The 14,768-nt window shown below is 49.1% G+C and overlaps 10 protein-coding genes across 10 annotated transcripts; 4 read left to right on the top strand and 6 right to left on the bottom strand.

Annotated features, from left to right (window-relative positions):
- Positions 1-179: 179 nt before the first annotated feature.
- Positions 180-1,233, bottom strand: sec53 (phosphomannomutase SEC53; the record flags this gene model as incomplete). The annotated part of the gene is made up of 5 exons (XM_057141191.1): positions 180-429; positions 494-568; positions 639-955; positions 1,011-1,073; positions 1,132-1,233. 5 exons carry the CDS (start codon positions 1,231-1,233, stop codon positions 180-182), a joined length of 807 nt encoding a protein of 268 aa, XP_056995197.1.
- A 567-nt stretch (positions 1,234-1,800) lies between these two features.
- Positions 1,801-2,638, bottom strand: N7520_007258 (putative DnaJ chaperone (Caj1); the record flags this gene model as incomplete). Its single annotated transcript, XM_057141192.1, has 3 exons — positions 1,801-2,501; positions 2,554-2,568; positions 2,632-2,638. 3 exons carry the CDS (start codon positions 2,636-2,638, stop codon positions 1,801-1,803), a joined length of 723 nt encoding a protein of 240 aa, XP_056995198.1.
- Positions 2,639-3,248: 610 nt separating this feature from the next.
- Positions 3,249-3,758, top strand: N7520_007259 (uncharacterized protein; the record flags this gene model as incomplete). The annotated part of the gene is made up of 1 exon (XM_057141193.1): positions 3,249-3,758. The coding sequence occupies one exon, from the start codon at positions 3,249-3,251 to the stop codon at positions 3,756-3,758; it is 510 nt and encodes a 169-aa protein (XP_056995199.1).
- A 587-nt stretch (positions 3,759-4,345) lies between these two features.
- Positions 4,346-5,630, bottom strand: N7520_007260 (uncharacterized protein; the record flags this gene model as incomplete). Its single annotated transcript, XM_057141194.1, has 3 exons — positions 4,346-5,379; positions 5,447-5,512; positions 5,564-5,630. The coding sequence occupies 3 exons, from the start codon at positions 5,628-5,630 to the stop codon at positions 4,346-4,348; spliced, it is 1,167 nt and encodes a 388-aa protein (XP_056995200.1).
- An 833-nt stretch (positions 5,631-6,463) lies between these two features.
- Positions 6,464-6,985, top strand: N7520_007261 (putative COPII vesicles protein Yip3; the record flags this gene model as incomplete). The annotated part of the gene is made up of 1 exon (XM_057141195.1): positions 6,464-6,985. One exon carries the CDS (start codon positions 6,464-6,466, stop codon positions 6,983-6,985), a length of 522 nt encoding a protein of 173 aa, XP_056995201.1.
- Positions 6,986-7,011: 26 nt separating this feature from the next.
- Positions 7,012-8,163, top strand: N7520_007262 (uncharacterized protein; the record flags this gene model as incomplete). The annotated part of the gene is made up of 1 exon (XM_057141196.1): positions 7,012-8,163. One exon carries the CDS (start codon positions 7,012-7,014, stop codon positions 8,161-8,163), a length of 1,152 nt encoding a protein of 383 aa, XP_056995202.1.
- An 866-nt stretch (positions 8,164-9,029) lies between these two features.
- N7520_007263 (Frag1/DRAM/Sfk1 family protein) lies at positions 9,030-10,046 on the top strand (the record flags this gene model as incomplete). Its single annotated transcript, XM_057141197.1, has 4 exons — positions 9,030-9,084; positions 9,162-9,261; positions 9,315-9,584; positions 9,635-10,046. The coding sequence occupies 4 exons, from the start codon at positions 9,030-9,032 to the stop codon at positions 10,044-10,046; spliced, it is 837 nt and encodes a 278-aa protein (XP_056995203.1).
- A 294-nt stretch (positions 10,047-10,340) lies between these two features.
- Positions 10,341-10,823, bottom strand: N7520_007264 (uncharacterized protein; the record flags this gene model as incomplete). Its single annotated transcript, XM_057141198.1, has 1 exon — positions 10,341-10,823. The coding sequence occupies one exon, from the start codon at positions 10,821-10,823 to the stop codon at positions 10,341-10,343; it is 483 nt and encodes a 160-aa protein (XP_056995204.1).
- Positions 10,824-11,149: 326 nt separating this feature from the next.
- N7520_007265 (uncharacterized protein) lies at positions 11,150-11,504 on the bottom strand (the record flags this gene model as incomplete). Its single annotated transcript, XM_057141199.1, has 3 exons — positions 11,150-11,233; positions 11,307-11,343; positions 11,398-11,504. 3 exons carry the CDS (start codon positions 11,502-11,504, stop codon positions 11,150-11,152), a joined length of 228 nt encoding a protein of 75 aa, XP_056995205.1.
- A 218-nt stretch (positions 11,505-11,722) lies between these two features.
- On the bottom strand, positions 11,723-14,549 carry N7520_007266 (glycoside hydrolase family 35 protein; the record flags this gene model as incomplete). The annotated part of the gene is made up of 3 exons (XM_057141200.1): positions 11,723-12,851; positions 12,899-13,400; positions 13,448-14,549. The coding sequence occupies 3 exons, from the start codon at positions 14,547-14,549 to the stop codon at positions 11,723-11,725; spliced, it is 2,733 nt and encodes a 910-aa protein (XP_056995206.1).
- Positions 14,550-14,768: the final 219 nt, after the last annotated feature.

Raw genomic sequence — 14,768 nt, forward strand, 5'->3', positions numbered from 1 at the left:
ACGGGATGGATGACTAAGATCCAGACGATTTCCCCGCGGGAAACAGCATTCAGATCAATAATTAGTGTTTCCTTCAATTAGATGTCTATTATTCCAAAAACAATTCCCAGAGCATTAAGGTCATGAGAGATAGGCAGATCCGGCTTCATATGTATACACTATTGCCCAAATTGGTCAATTCAAAGGTCAAAAATCTCCTTCAGCTGCTTCATAGTATCATCAGGGCTCGTGACTGAGTGGCCAATGGTCCGGGGGTCGGTGTAGATCTCATAGTCATTGCCTCCAACAAAGCACTTGTCACCGAAGAAGTGGATGTTCTTGTAGTCAACGCCGGTGATATCCTTTTCAGCTGCAACGTGCTGCAGACAATAGGTCTTGTCCCAGCCGGTAGGGAAGACATCGAAAGAGATTTGGCCACCAATGGAGAACCTATGTTTCACAAAAATAAATCATCCATGCGCGGCGAATATTACTATGATTCTTAGGAACTTACGTGAGGCCATAGTCTGGGAACTGCTTCTTCAAGGCCTCCACCAGATCCCTCCGAATGTTGTGAATCTTGTCATACCTATTATAGTTGGTCAATCAAACTGTCCAAAATTCCGCTCAGGTATTGGATTTGGAAATCATAAACTCACGCCTCAAATTCGTCTCGCTCCTCCACGCTGGCGTTCCGTCCAATAGGGCTGACGTTAATCATGCCGTTGCGGAACTCAATAAATGTACCACGCTTTTTGGGCAGCTTGACCTTTGAGATGTATCCAAGACAGAAGTCTGCTAGCTCCTGGTATTTTTCCTCCCCGAGCCATTGAATAAAGCTGTTGCTGGAGAGAGGCGTGCCCAAGCGGTAGGCAACTAGGCCGTTCTCGGGGAAGCAGAAGTCAAACAGGGTAGTAACATCGACGGTGGCCGAGCCCAGCTGCTCCTGTTGCTTGACAAAATTGGAACCACCAACCTAGAATGAGATGTTAGGGAGGCAAGGGTAGGACGCGGAGGAAGGAAGTACGGACGTAACCAATGGCACACTTGTGTCGTAGACGGGAGAGCAGCTCGAGCATTTCTGGGGTAACAGTCTAGTAAAGACAATTTTTCAGCACATTGTTCAATCTAGCAAGAAGGGTTCTTCCGCACTCGTCTGGCCTTGGTCAAGGTCTCGTCGACATCAAACAAAACAATGGTGTCCTTGAGCGGACGGGCCTCCAATGGAGGGAAGACACTGGCGGCGGTGGTCATTTTGCACAACAGAATGCAAATAGAAACTAAAAGAGTAAGGGAAGAATAAAGAACAGCGAGGGTCGAGACTGGGAATAAATGTAGACTCGATTGAGGGGTTCGCACTCACCGCTTGCGGTCAGAAAAAGAAGAGTGGGGATTGACGATTGGCGATTTAGTCCAAAGTCGGTCTAGCCAAAGACACACATGAACAATTTAGGATAGACACTTCATTAAGAGGGTGTAAGCTTTTCCTTGGGTCAAATATTACAAAGAAAGATGTATAGAACACGTGAGTCAGGTGTAGATAGATATGACTGCATGTTATCGATAAGAGATTATGCAGTATACTGTACAAAGAGAATCAACAGATTAGATCTTCGATTGTATTTGCATATATCTACATAAATCTACCCCCTGGAGACTACAAATGGTCATGTCGCGTAAAATATCCCAAACACCCCCGAGGTTCCACCCTGTTCCCACCCGGTGTCCACCCAATCCATATACCCCCTCCAAACAGGGGACCTAGTTTACCAACGCCAAACCGTCGCAAATAAGATAATGTTCGAAATATGATGAGCTCATTTAGCGCCCCATAGCAGATTGGAACACCTTCGCAGCTAATTCACTCAAGAGTTGCGTCCGATCTGGCTGTGGAAGGTCCAGGAAGACCTCATAGACACTTTTACCCTTGGCATCGCGGACTGCGCCCAGGCGATTGCCCGCGACTGCCCCAGCTAGGCCACCAGGAATGTTGCCAACAATGAAACCCAGAGCACCGCCACTCAAACCCCCAACCACTGCCCAAAACCGCGAGGTGGGACGGGCCCGCTGACCCTCAGCGTCTTCTGCCAGCCCCTCTTCGCGCAACATCTCTTCAAACACCGAGCCAAACTGATTGGAGTCACGCTCCTCACGTTCCTCGTGACTCCCAAAGCCAAAGCTAGACCATGGGAACCCACCGGAGCCGCCTTGGGGTACTTCCTCCTCGGTCTCAGCCTCAGCCTCATATGCGCGAGTAGCATCATATTCTCGTCGTCGCACCGAGTCAGACAAGGTGTAGTAGGCATCGTTGACATCCTGGAACTTGCGAGTCCGAGCCGGTCGTTCGGGGGAGTCTGCAGGAACTCGATCGGGGTGGCATTTCAGTGATTCTCTGGATTTTTGGTCAGCATGGCCTCGAATAGATGACCCGAGTAGTTTGCAGTTTGTGAAGTGCTCGAACCTTTTATATGCAATGCGGATCTGTTGCTGAGTCGCATCTTGTGGTACCCCGAGGATCTTGTCTGTTTGGAAAGTAAGGAGTCATGACCAGGTGTGAGGGGAAGATGATCTTACAGTAATCAGGGCTTTCTGTAGTGTAGGTGATTGAGGTTAGCTTGATCGAAATCTCAGTAGAAATAAAAGTCCACTTACTTGGCATGGTGATATGAGTGATATAAAAAGAACAAAGATTGAACTGGTTATGAGAACAGGTTGTCAATATATTGAATACGTAGAGCCCGCCAATGACGTCCTTGCTGCCTAAGGCAAGAAGCATGTGATAAATGGACACCTCATATATAAGGTATCTAATCACAACCCCCCCTGACACCAAAAACCACTTTGATTCGTCATATTTCCCAGCCACCTTAATTTTAACAGATTAATTCTTAATCATTAATCATTTTGCTTTTTTAGTCTGCATTGTTCCCCTGATTTTTTTTCCCGTACAACCTATAGCTTGGTCAATTGGATTGGAAGCAGATCGTGGGTGGAGTAGATATACGCAACAGTCGAGACATTTGCGCCTCCTGCAGCTCCTAGCGGCTGACCTGCAGCTCTCTGAGTTTTTCTTGAGTCTGATTGCCACAGAGGCAAAAAAAAAGCATCTTCAAAAGGTCCTGAAAGGAAGCCTTTGTTACTTTCATTTTGAAAGCTTAGTTCCATCGTGAACAATCTGTTTACGCTTCCCCGCAATCCACTCTATCAAGACTTTTATCATATTCAACAACACCAGACAAGACCAGTGACATTTGTCCTTTCACATAAAAATGGGTTGGTTCGATGGGCCTTCGTCCAAAACCTCAAGATCATCGAATGGCTATGTACGCCGACGTGCGAGCTCCCCGTCCAGATCAAGCTACTCAACCTACCACAGAGGCCATTCGGCGCCGTCCATCTTCAGCCTTGGCCGTGGAGGAGGTCGCTCAGGGCGCTCCAGTCCCTCCGTATTTTCGACTTTCTCGTCGTCATCACGCCGGGTCCGACCCCGTGAGGGATTCATGCAGCGTTTGATCCGCTCAATCAAGAAGCTGTTCCGTGATATCTACCGCTACGCTCGTGAACACCCGCTGAAAGTGTTTATGCTCGTCATCCTGCCCCTCCTTACGAGCGGCGTTTTGCCAAAGCTGTTAGCGATGATCGGCATTCGATTGCCCCACGGCGTCATGGGCGCTCTTGGTGGATCCTCGGCTGGGGCCCGTGGAATGGGAGGGATGGAGAGTAAGGGATTCTCAGAAAGTGTCAATTCACTGTTCACCCTGGCCAAAATGTTTGCCTAAGGGACATGGACGCTTCATGACGACCTCTCCGACCTAACGACTATGATGATATACCTACCATCTCGTTCTCATTTGTGCCTGTCTTTTCCTGTGACTCGACCCTGTGATGATATTGCATGTATTAGGGAGGCTCGCTGGAATTTCGTTGAATCGCCTTGTTTCTTCTCTGTTTCGTTATGAAAAGCAACCGGATTGAACGCAATTGTAAAAACTGAGACTTGAAACGGAGGAAAGAATAGCAGAAATGCAGGGGTGTGATCTCCTTTTTAAATCATAGAGTCGGTGAAGTATTGGTACCCAATGGTGGATAATGGCCTCAGTGGACTTCCCTACATTGGACTAGGGGACTTTGTGGCCAGCCCTGACTGGCGCCCTGCATTATCAGGACGAACAGTGGAGATTAAATCGCGGTGACGATGATAGGTTTCTTGGCCAACTCGGCTCTTACGGGAAATCGGTATGTAGATTCTATTGATTCATCCACTCCATCTATTCAAGTTTTTTTTAGGGGGAAATCATACGTGACACCAATAAATAATGACCGGAACTTCAACACCCTGAGTAACAATGGTCGGGTTGAACTCCAGTTATGATCGCTGAGTCCGCTTGCCACGTCGGCGAGTCGACCGTTCGCTCGAAGTGGCGGTAGTCTCACTGGTATCAATCGACTCCTCGGCTTCCTCAGTCTCCACAACATTCTCCTCTTCAACTGGGGAGCCCAGAACTCGGCCAACAGTCTTGTGGAAGCACCACATAGGGAGCTTGCAGACAATGGTGTCACGGATGGTAGGCCGCTGGATCTCATCAATATCCAGCAGGAACTCCTGCCGTTCACCATCATCATTTACCTCCTCCAGGAAAACATTTCCCGTTGCCTCAACAATGAGGACCTTGCCGTTCTCCGCAACGACCCGCTTGCGCTCTCCAGTCGACACCACTGTCTGCTCGGTAGGCGTGGAAGTACCCGAGCTACGGGCGGGTGCCCGTCCACTCTTCTTCTCCTTACGATTCTCCTTATCCATCATTCGCTTCTGGCGACGGTTGACTGACATGGCAGTAGGCTCGCCCTCGGAAGAGGGGGCGGGAGCAGAGGAGCCGATCGAGTCAATTCCAGGGATGCCACGAATACCCATTTCATCTCCATAGGCCGCCCTACGCGCCTGACGAATGTATCGGTCGACGAACTCCCGCTGCCGTTTCCAGGCCAGGATCAGAGCTCCGTAGTGCGCCGCACCGCCAAATACCAGGAACAGACCAGCCAGCACGGAACCCAGACCGGGGCGGAACCGGGTGTAGTAGTATCCAGTACCTCTCCACAAGGGAAATCCATTCTTGAGGAAGTGATCATAACGCTCACGACCGGGGCCACGCAGGACATTGGCCACGGTGTTCAAGCGAGCAGAACGGGCATTGGCATCCTTGACGGCGGCTTCGATCTCGCGCTTGGAGGGACCGGAATTGACATGGACGCCGGGCTTAGTGGTCTTAGACTTGGACTTATCGGTGGCATAGTTGGCCACAAAGGCGCGCTTGACCTTGTCAGGGTGGAGGGTACGCGACTTTTGGCGATGAGCCTTGGTGATTTGATCGTGATTGGCATTTGGACGGATGCCGAGGAAGTCTAAATCAACAGATTGGAATCAGTGAAATTCTTCTTGGGACTGCCATTTGGGAAAGGAACCATTTACCGTAGAAGGTCACATTTTCACCTTCACCAGTAGCGACCTCATCCCGTAGACGGAAGATCTCATAGTCTGTTGTTGTATTAGCACTGCATTTGGAGGAGAACAACAGAATAAAATTACCTTCCTTGGTAAAAGCAGCCACCAGGCCCACGAAGACCAGAAATAGGGAAAGAATGACAGGCTTCATGGTTGAGGGGGATGGATGGAGCGGTCAACCCTGCGACCCCTAAAACAACTTTAAAAAGGAACGGGAGAAAGGCCAATAGGTGGCTAAAAGAATCAACTCCATAATTATTATAATTACCAAGTACGTACGGAGTCCTAGGTACCTACCTAGTGCGAAGTACATTTGTTAAAATAATTACCTTGTATTATTTTAATTTACTTTTAATTTTTAAAATACAGAAGTCACTTCTACTTAACAAGTCACTTCCCCGACCAGCGGTGGAGTCAAATGCAAACTGTATGTAAGTCGGACGTGGCCCAATCGACTGCATATGAGAGAGAGAGAGAGAGACTTTGAGGGGAAATCTACTCGTCTATTTATACATGTAATATCCCCCTACATATTCTTACTTACTCTTCACTGGAGATTTTTTCCCACCTTTTACGAGGGGGAAAAAAAAAAAGTGATCTATGTGCTCTCTCCATACATGAGGTATAACCCCATGATGGATCAAATCCGGTGAATTTCTACTGTTTTTCCGCGAGCAGAGAAATAGAAGATACTTGGACTATCAAGGTCAAATCGACTAAAGATTCTTCCTCTTTTATAGTACTAAATGTACTATTCTTAGTCAAAAAGGGGCCTAAAAGGCAGAAGAAGGAAAAAAAAAAAGGAAAAGTGACTGCCTTCCTAAGAGTCCCACTTGTCAGTGTTGACCTTTGACCCCCTTCCGCGACTTGGCATCTTCGATTTCCAACTTTCCACTTCCCAACTTTTGTCTCTTTCCAACTTTCCATCCACTCCAACCCTTCTTTTTTCCTTTTCATCTCCCGTTCTTGCGTCTCTATACAGCAATGGCTATTCAAATCCCTATCGATGCGATCACTTCGCGCTTTGGTGACCGTTTCAACAACCTCCGCAGCCAATCCTTGACCTCCCGCTTTGCGAACTTGCGCCCCATCTCCGAGTTCCTCGATGTCAAGCGTGTTTCCAAGCCCGCGAACTTTGGCGAGATCCAGAGCCGTGTCAATTACAACCTGTCCTACTTTTCCAGCAACTATGCCGTCGTCTTTGTGATGCTCAGCATCTACAGCTTGCTGACCAACCCTGTGCTGCTGTTCGTCATTATCCTTGTCACATGCAGTCTCTACGGTATTGGCAAGCTTGGTGGCCGTGATCTGGATGTAGGCTTCCGCCGCTTCAACACCTCGCAGCTTTACACCGCGCTGCTGTGTGTTGCTGTTCCCCTGGGTCTCTGGGCCTCGCCCTTCACGACCGTCCTGTGGCTCATTGGCGCAACTGGTGTGACCGTCTTTGGTCACGCCGCATTCTTGGATAAACCGATCGAGAATGCTTTTTCCGAGGAGGCGGTCTAGGTGGTCGGCCGCGAGCTCCTTATGATATGCCCCGATGGGGAAGACCACCGGGGGCACGAATGGGGAGACACAATGGGGGACGACCGTGGGAGGAGGATAACCGGGTGAAGGAGATTATCAGCGAGGATGAGGATGTGTTTGGACGGGAGTTGGTGCGCAATGGTCGCTACCCGTGGCAGCAGGAATATGGGGGTCGGGTGTCGCGCCGGCGGATGGAGTATGAGGACCTGAATGACGAGACGGAATCGGTGATGGATGGAGGGGATTACGATCTGTATGAAAATGGGGACAGTACGGTGGCTTATGCGGTCCAGCTGGCCATGCGAGACAAGGAGGATCAACTGGTGGACACGGCATTGGAGCGGATTCGCCGCGCCCAGATGCTAGGCAAAAAGAACGTTCGGCTCTCCAAACGGGAGCTGGCAGCATTGGAGCGCAAACGTCAACACACGGACAACCCAAGCGCAGGCGCAGGGACTCGGACGCGCAGTCGACAAGGGAGTGTGAGCAACTCAAGGCCATCGTCCCGACGAAATGGCCATACTGTACCCCCTGAGCAAAATGGTGCCTACCCACCCTTCGCGCCTGATGCGGGATGGAATCGGAATGCAGGCTCTGGCCGACCAACCAGTTCGTCGTCCAATCGTCCGCGCACCCCGACGATGCAATCCTTGCGCCCGCAACAATCCAACTCCCCGCTCCGACCTCCCTACTCCCCGTTCTCCGACCGTGTGCCTCCCAACAACCGCCCCCAGTCGATGCATCCTTCCATGTATGCACGACCACTGCCAGATGATCCTCAATGGGCCCCGCCCTATTATAATCCCATGCAAATGAATACATACGCATCGGAACAACCTCCTTTTCAACCCCAGCTTCCTACCGACCTTCGCGTGGGGCCTCAGAGTCGCATGAGCTATACAGCGGGGATGTCCCCGATTCAAGCCCAAAATCGACCCTCGGTCGATGGACGACCGTTAACGGGTACATCGCAATCAAAAGGCTCCCCTCCGCCGGAGAATGAGTCGGAGACGTCCAGCGAGGAAGAGACAGGGAGTGATGAAGATTCAGATGTACAGATTGTTGGAGTTGTGGAGTGTCAGCCGCCCTCTCAGCCGCCTGGTATAAAGAGACGCCCTGTTGCTGGAGCCGGTAAGGGTCGTCAACGAAGCAGTTGATAAAATTGTGTCTTCTTTCCCCCAGTTGCCCTCTTAATGTGCTTTTCTCTTCGTTATTTTTTTGGGTTGGGTTCAGTTTGGGTCTTATATCTCTCTTCCTTCAATGGCGTTTGGTAGATTGAAAACCAGGTACGAATGCATAAATACATATTCCGAGATTTACTTATCTCCAAGGTCGCGTGACAAGGAAATATTGGACTGATGCCATGGCCACAGTCTATATGTATTTGTATTCAATGTTCTAGTGGGTCTACTTACGCGGACTCGCGGATCCGGAAAACGACGGTGATGATTGCCTTGGCAGACGATGACGTCGACGAACTTCACTCCCTTTTTAGTCTTCGGCCCTTGCTGTGAGGGACATCACTTCCTTTTCCTGAATCTCCTTAATTTCCTTAATTCCCCTTTCACACTTTCCCCAACAGTTATCATTCTGATCATTCTGATCATTTTGATTTCTGGAGGATCTTCCGCGTTCCTGGATTCCCGTGCGCCACAGCCACAACAAACCCTTCCTGCCGAAAATCTTAAAGCTCAACCCGTCGATCAATTTAGTGTGGAATGCGTGAGATTGAAGGCCCAATTTCATAACTTAGTCGATCAGTCTTGGACATATAGGTGATTAAAATCAGTCCTTATTGCACATGTGCAGGCAACTGGTGATATCAGATGTGCTTAAGCGTATGGACTATATGGGATGTATAGCATGACTAACTGGAACATGTACAGATTTGAGTTCCCATCGTCACGCTTGACCAGGCCCGCATTCTGCTGTCGCGTCGAAGGTGACATTTGATAAAGTCCATAATACTTTCCCCTTCCGCCCCTCGCGACGTACTAGAACGAGATATAGCAGATTTGTCAAGATGTGGATTATCTCGTTCTGGGTGTTTCCGGTCATTTCGGCCTGCATGTGGGTTGGTAGGTGGATTCTATTTCCTATCTATATCTTTTTCTTTTTTTTATGGTGGCAAAGGATCTAATCAATCAATTTCCAGCGATGTTAATTGCCATGCTCGTGACATGGGTCCGAGATGGTCGACCTATCTACCCGTGTATGCGTAACGCCGATGGTACCACCGACGGCCAAACGGTTGCGTATGCTTTTCCCCCTTGCAATCGGAATGGAATAAGACTAACAAATTCGATAGATACATCTCTGACGTGGGTGCCTATGGTGCACAGCCTCTTTTCATTACTGGTAGTGTCATCACCGTGGTCTTCCTGGATCTCGCGTTGCTGGCTGAGCGCTGGCTGCGACATGCGGGTCAACTTGTTCCCAACAAGGGTTGGTTTGACAAAGTCTGCTCCATTCTCTCCATCTTCTTTGCCGTCGCTGGAGCACTTGGTTTGATCCTCTTGTCCATTTTCGACACAGCTCAATACCCACACTTGCACGATGGATTTCTGGTCATGTTTATGTAAGTTGGTGTCCCCAGGTGAGATGTTGCGTCTGGCTAATGCAGGGTAGTGCGGGATATCTGATCAGCGCAATCTTGATTTGTGCCGAGTATCTACATATGGGCCTCTTCTATCGGTCTCAACACCGCATTCTCTTGGTCAGCTTTGCAATCAAGCTCAGCTTTGTGATCATTGAAATTGCCCTGGCAATTGCGTTTGGTATTTGCATGGAGAGCAGCGATCGTGCGAAGAAGAACCCTGGTGCCATCATAGAATGGGTGATTGCCTTCGTCTTCACTGGTTACGTACTTTCCTTCATGATCGATTTGTTGCCGTCGGTCCGTACTCGGAGACACCTGCCTCAGGGTGAGAAGCGAGCCAACATGTCTCAGTCTCAGACTGATGATGATGTCCCGCAGGCCTCCTTGGAGGAGCCTCTGACCGTTGACTCTGCTCACTATTACCGTGGCCAGCGCGTTTAAAACAAATTATGATTAGGGAGTGATCCCGTCTTTCTCACGTCTATCATGATTTTTGATCATTTCCTGGTTATACCTATGCATTTGTTTCAGTGACCTTCCATGTTATCTATGGCGAAATACCTACCGTGCCCTGTTATGTCCATCTGTACATTATAATCATCTCCAGTCTACATAATAGAAGGAGAATTTGTTCAAGGTTCAGCCCGTCATCATTATCGTATCTATATCTGCATACTATAAGTTCCATATCAATACAAAAGAAAGAAAGTACCACCCCCTAGGTCAAATGCAGTATTAAGCGAGTATCTTCTGTCGTATATGTTCCTGCATCTGTGCATTAATCCCAATTCCATTCAAATAACCCTGAACGCCACCATGCTTTTGTAGATACTCCGTTGTCGCATTCACAAAGTCCGGCGGACAGCGTGTGTAATCTTCCCCGAGACCGAGCGCGCGAATTTCACGCATGCGCTCCTCAAATTCCGGCACGAGCTCCAGCTCAGATCGCGTATAGTCGTCGATGATCGCCGCAGTGGACACAGTCTCACCTACCAGCAGCATCATCATTAAGATAATCAGACCCGTGCGATCCTTGCCCTGTGTGCAGTGTACCAGAACTGGATACGACTCGTCCTGACAAAGGAGCTCAAAAATAGATCGTATCTCCGCCTTACTGGCATCGAGCGTGTCTTGCGCGAGTCCTGTTAATCCTCGCGGTTGCATGACCTGCTCCCCCACCAAACGGACCGCATCGTTGCGGTAGCCCGTCGCTGCCATGGTGAGTACTTTTCTATTTGCCCCACTCTGATTAGCTGGGATACCGGTAGAGGATGGATTGAAATCAGCTTACATATAATTCATCCAGTCTAGCTTCCACAATAATGTGCGCTCTAATCCTTTCCCTGTCAAGCTGATCAAATGTCGATGAGAGTCTGGAATCTGCAGTAAATGCTCATCCGCATTGGCCACTGGTGTTCCAGTCAAGTCAATGTCTGTAGTCTCCCCTGAATTCGCATTCTCTGCACGACGTTTCCGGGTTGCCATTTGATGTTCCGTTCTGTATGGATTAGTCACTAGGTCTTTGACCACGGGAATCAATAAGCTTACGTTGATCGTAAATCAATGACTGTGGATATTTGAAACTCTTCGGCCATGCGCCGCGTATCTCGTTCTGATGCATCATCCGGCTATAAAGAATACAATCAGTATTTCATTCGTGTCCAAGTATTAAGTATTTCAAGCGCGGGGAATTTGACTTACCCTGGCACTGCGAAAGAGAACACCCTCTTTTAAGATCCTAGTTCCTTTGATGAGAACACGTCAGGGGTAAAGGACAATGCAGGTCACATACTGTGTACCACAGAACTGATTGATAGTTCGACCAACATCTCGGAAGTTGATGATGTTGTCAAATGGTCGATCTGGCGAATCTAAATCGATACTTGATGAGCGAGCCATTGTTACATAGAAATCGAAATGAGAAGAAGAAAAGGATTCATTCAAAGAACGCGGTAGTGGAGAAACGCGTGATAAAATGGCGGTGGAGGAGGGTAAGTTGGGCAGGAAAACCCGTTTCTCCACTTTTTCGCCTTGTTTTCTGTTCAGTTTCTGGCCTGAGCTTCATGTCTTTCCCCGGGATCCACTCAAGCTCACTCTATTTACTATTTACTGAACCTTCAAGCATATTGACTTCTATCCTTCCACTTAGGTTGCAAATATGACCAATCTTGGTTAAAGTCAAACCCGGTTCGGTATGCTCCATATGCACTCAATTCCACCTGACTCAGTTGGGCGCCATCCTCAGTCAAAGCCCACAAACTAATTGCCAAGTGATTTTCTCCGCGATTATTGATGATGCCAGGTGGGAACGGGAAGAGGGTCTGTGGGCCAAGATAAGGCAGGTAATGGCCAAACTGGTACCCGTTCATGAAGATCTGGACTACGGCAGTGGTATTGTCGGGCGCGTCAAGCTGCAGACCAATCGGCACGTCTAAGTCTGAATCGAGATCAAGATCAAAAGTGGTAGTATACCAACGACCTTCAGCACCCGAAACCCCATCCAGGGGGCTCTGGGTGCCTGCAGATTTGGGCGGTGTGTAACCGGGGAGATGCCAGCCCAGACGCTCTCCATACAGTCCACCTTCGTTCATGGGACCGCGAACTGGGTCAATATTGGCTTCACCGCCGGCGTTGCCTTGGATACGCCAGGACGTGAAATTGGCGCCCGCGAGAGTGGCCCCAAGGATACCACGGGGGTTCTGTGGTCCATCTGGCTTGACACTTGCCTCGTCATGACCGGTATAATCCATCACAACTGTCAGGACATTATCGGTGTCGCGCAGAAGAGACTGATTGAAAGTCAGAACCGCGGAGGTCGAGGCCAGGTCCGGATCGCCCAGAGCCCCACCAACGTAGGCCCCGTTCATCCAGGCGGCCCAGCCAGACCCGGCCCCATTTTGTACGGTTATATTGGCACTAGTCGCATTAAGGCCGTCGAATCGACCACGATAGACCTTCGTTCCAGCATGGTATCCATAGTCGCCAGAGTATAGCACGGGGAGTGTCAGCGGGGCGACCGCATTGACGGTCGTGGTTTTGTTGCAAATCACCCAGCGTGAGTCGTCATAATCGGCCTGGATTTCTGGAATTGTATCTTGCGATTTCCAAGACTTGAGGGTCGGCAGTGATATTTTCGATTCAACTCCAGGCACGGAGCCTATGAGACTTCCATATGCGGTCTTCTTTGTCGTAATTGATTTTCCGTTCCACTTGACTTGGGTGACTTTCGAGTCACCAGTATATACTCTTGACGAAGCGTTAGTAGATGTCTGCGCCTGCAAAGAAAGACTTACTCGATAGAAGTGGTATTTGCGTTGTCGCCGACTAGACTGACGGTTTTCCCGGAAATAGTTGCCTCACGAACCAGGTAGGGACCTAGAGCAAAGATATGCTCACTCGGGGACACATTGGGGTTTGTCGTGGTTGGAACTGCAAAGAAATTCCATGCTGTTTCTTTCTCCAGGAGATAGATCAGGACACCATTAGAGAATTGCAAAACCGTTGAGCCATCCGCCTGGGTATATGTGTACTGGGTTCGATCATCTACCGTCGCAGAGGTCACATTTGACTCGCCATAGGTTTTGAACGTCAGTTTCGCTGGTGGATCCAGGAAGGCGAATACTCCTGTTTGACCAGATGTCAAGTAGAACACAATCACATCATCTTCCAGAGTTGCGTAAGTGAGAACCTCCGCCGATGAGAAGAGCAGACTCGAAGCTTTACCAACTTCATAATCTGTGACAATGATTTTACTTTGTCGACCCGCAAGCTCAATATCCGGGATAGAGATCGCACCTGCATATAGTTAGAACTTGATGGATATCACAACGATAGAAGCTTACCAGCTGAAGTGTTGACACTCAACGAAAAGGTAGTCACATCTCGAGATGAACTGGTATCGTGTGCAACGACGTAGAATCCCGCCTGGGTATCCGGGTTGCGCAAGGCCCAAGTGTAAATACTATCATCACTCGTGTATCCCGTGCCATTCCCTTCCATATCGGTCTTCAACAAACCAGATGAAACACGGGTAAACAATCCCAACAACTTGGTCTGCTTGATCTTGTCACGGAGCTCCCGAGTCTCTCGCAGAGGCGCCGAATAGTCATAAGAAGTATACACAACCGGTGCAGCACTGTGACCCCAGTTGGTACCACCAAAGACCATATACAGACTTTGAAGAGTGACTCTCGAACCAATGTTGTTCTTGTAGTAGACATCCACAAACTCGGGAGACTGTTCCTCACTGCATTGGTCATAGAAGTACCCACCCCAGGGTTGGAAGTATCCACCCTCGAATTCGGCAAGGTACTCAGGTTGAGTAAATGAGTAGTTCTGGAACCACTGATAATAAGTGCGGACGAGACTAAAGCCCGAGTTCGGATTGGTACAGGAAAGCCCACCGGGGTAGGAATCCAATCCGTACACATTCACAGCGCCACCAACATCTTCATAGTCCGTCGACCAGCTCTGATCACGCATGCCCTTCTCATTGTGGGTGCTGGGAACAATAATGCCAGCATCATCAAAGGCTGCGGCGATTTGCTCCATATACAAGACGAGAGTATTGGTGGCAGAGTGAGTGGTTTCCTGGAGTTCATTCTCATGTTGATTCAAAATCACGGGTCCACCATTCGTAATCTGATTTTTTGCAATGATGCTGCCAACCTTTTCGATCCACGGATACCAACAATCATAATAGGCGGTGGCGCTTGTACGCACACTCCCCATTTGACCGTTAGATGCCCACAGGGCAAAACCCCCAGCAGAGGTTTCGGCGTTGATATAGGGACCTGGGCGGGTAATGATGTATAGACCGGCCTCCTTAGCATAGTCGAATACACGCTGGATATCATGAGCGCCCGATTCAAAATCAAAGGTATCCTTTGAAGCCGAATGATAGCTCCAGAAGAAGTAAACTGAGTAATTAGCAAAGTGAACCATAAACCTCGAAGTTGAATCAGATCTCACTGGAAACCGCATTAAACCCACTGGCTCTTAGCTTCTGGAAGACGTCCAACCACATCTCAGGGACTGGTAGCCGCATATAATGAAATTCACCAGAGAAAATAAACACCCTCTCGCCCTTCACTGAGAGGCTGTATTTGTCCCATGTGACATCGGTGGTGTTGCCATCACTTGTCGCATAAACAAGACTCGACA

The sequence above is a fragment of the Penicillium odoratum genome (genome assembly GCF_028828045.1).
Source record: "Penicillium odoratum strain IBT 22623 chromosome Unknown utg000005l_segment0_segment0, whole genome shotgun sequence".
Lineage (NCBI taxonomy): Eukaryota > Fungi > Ascomycota > Eurotiomycetes > Eurotiales > Aspergillaceae > Penicillium > Penicillium odoratum.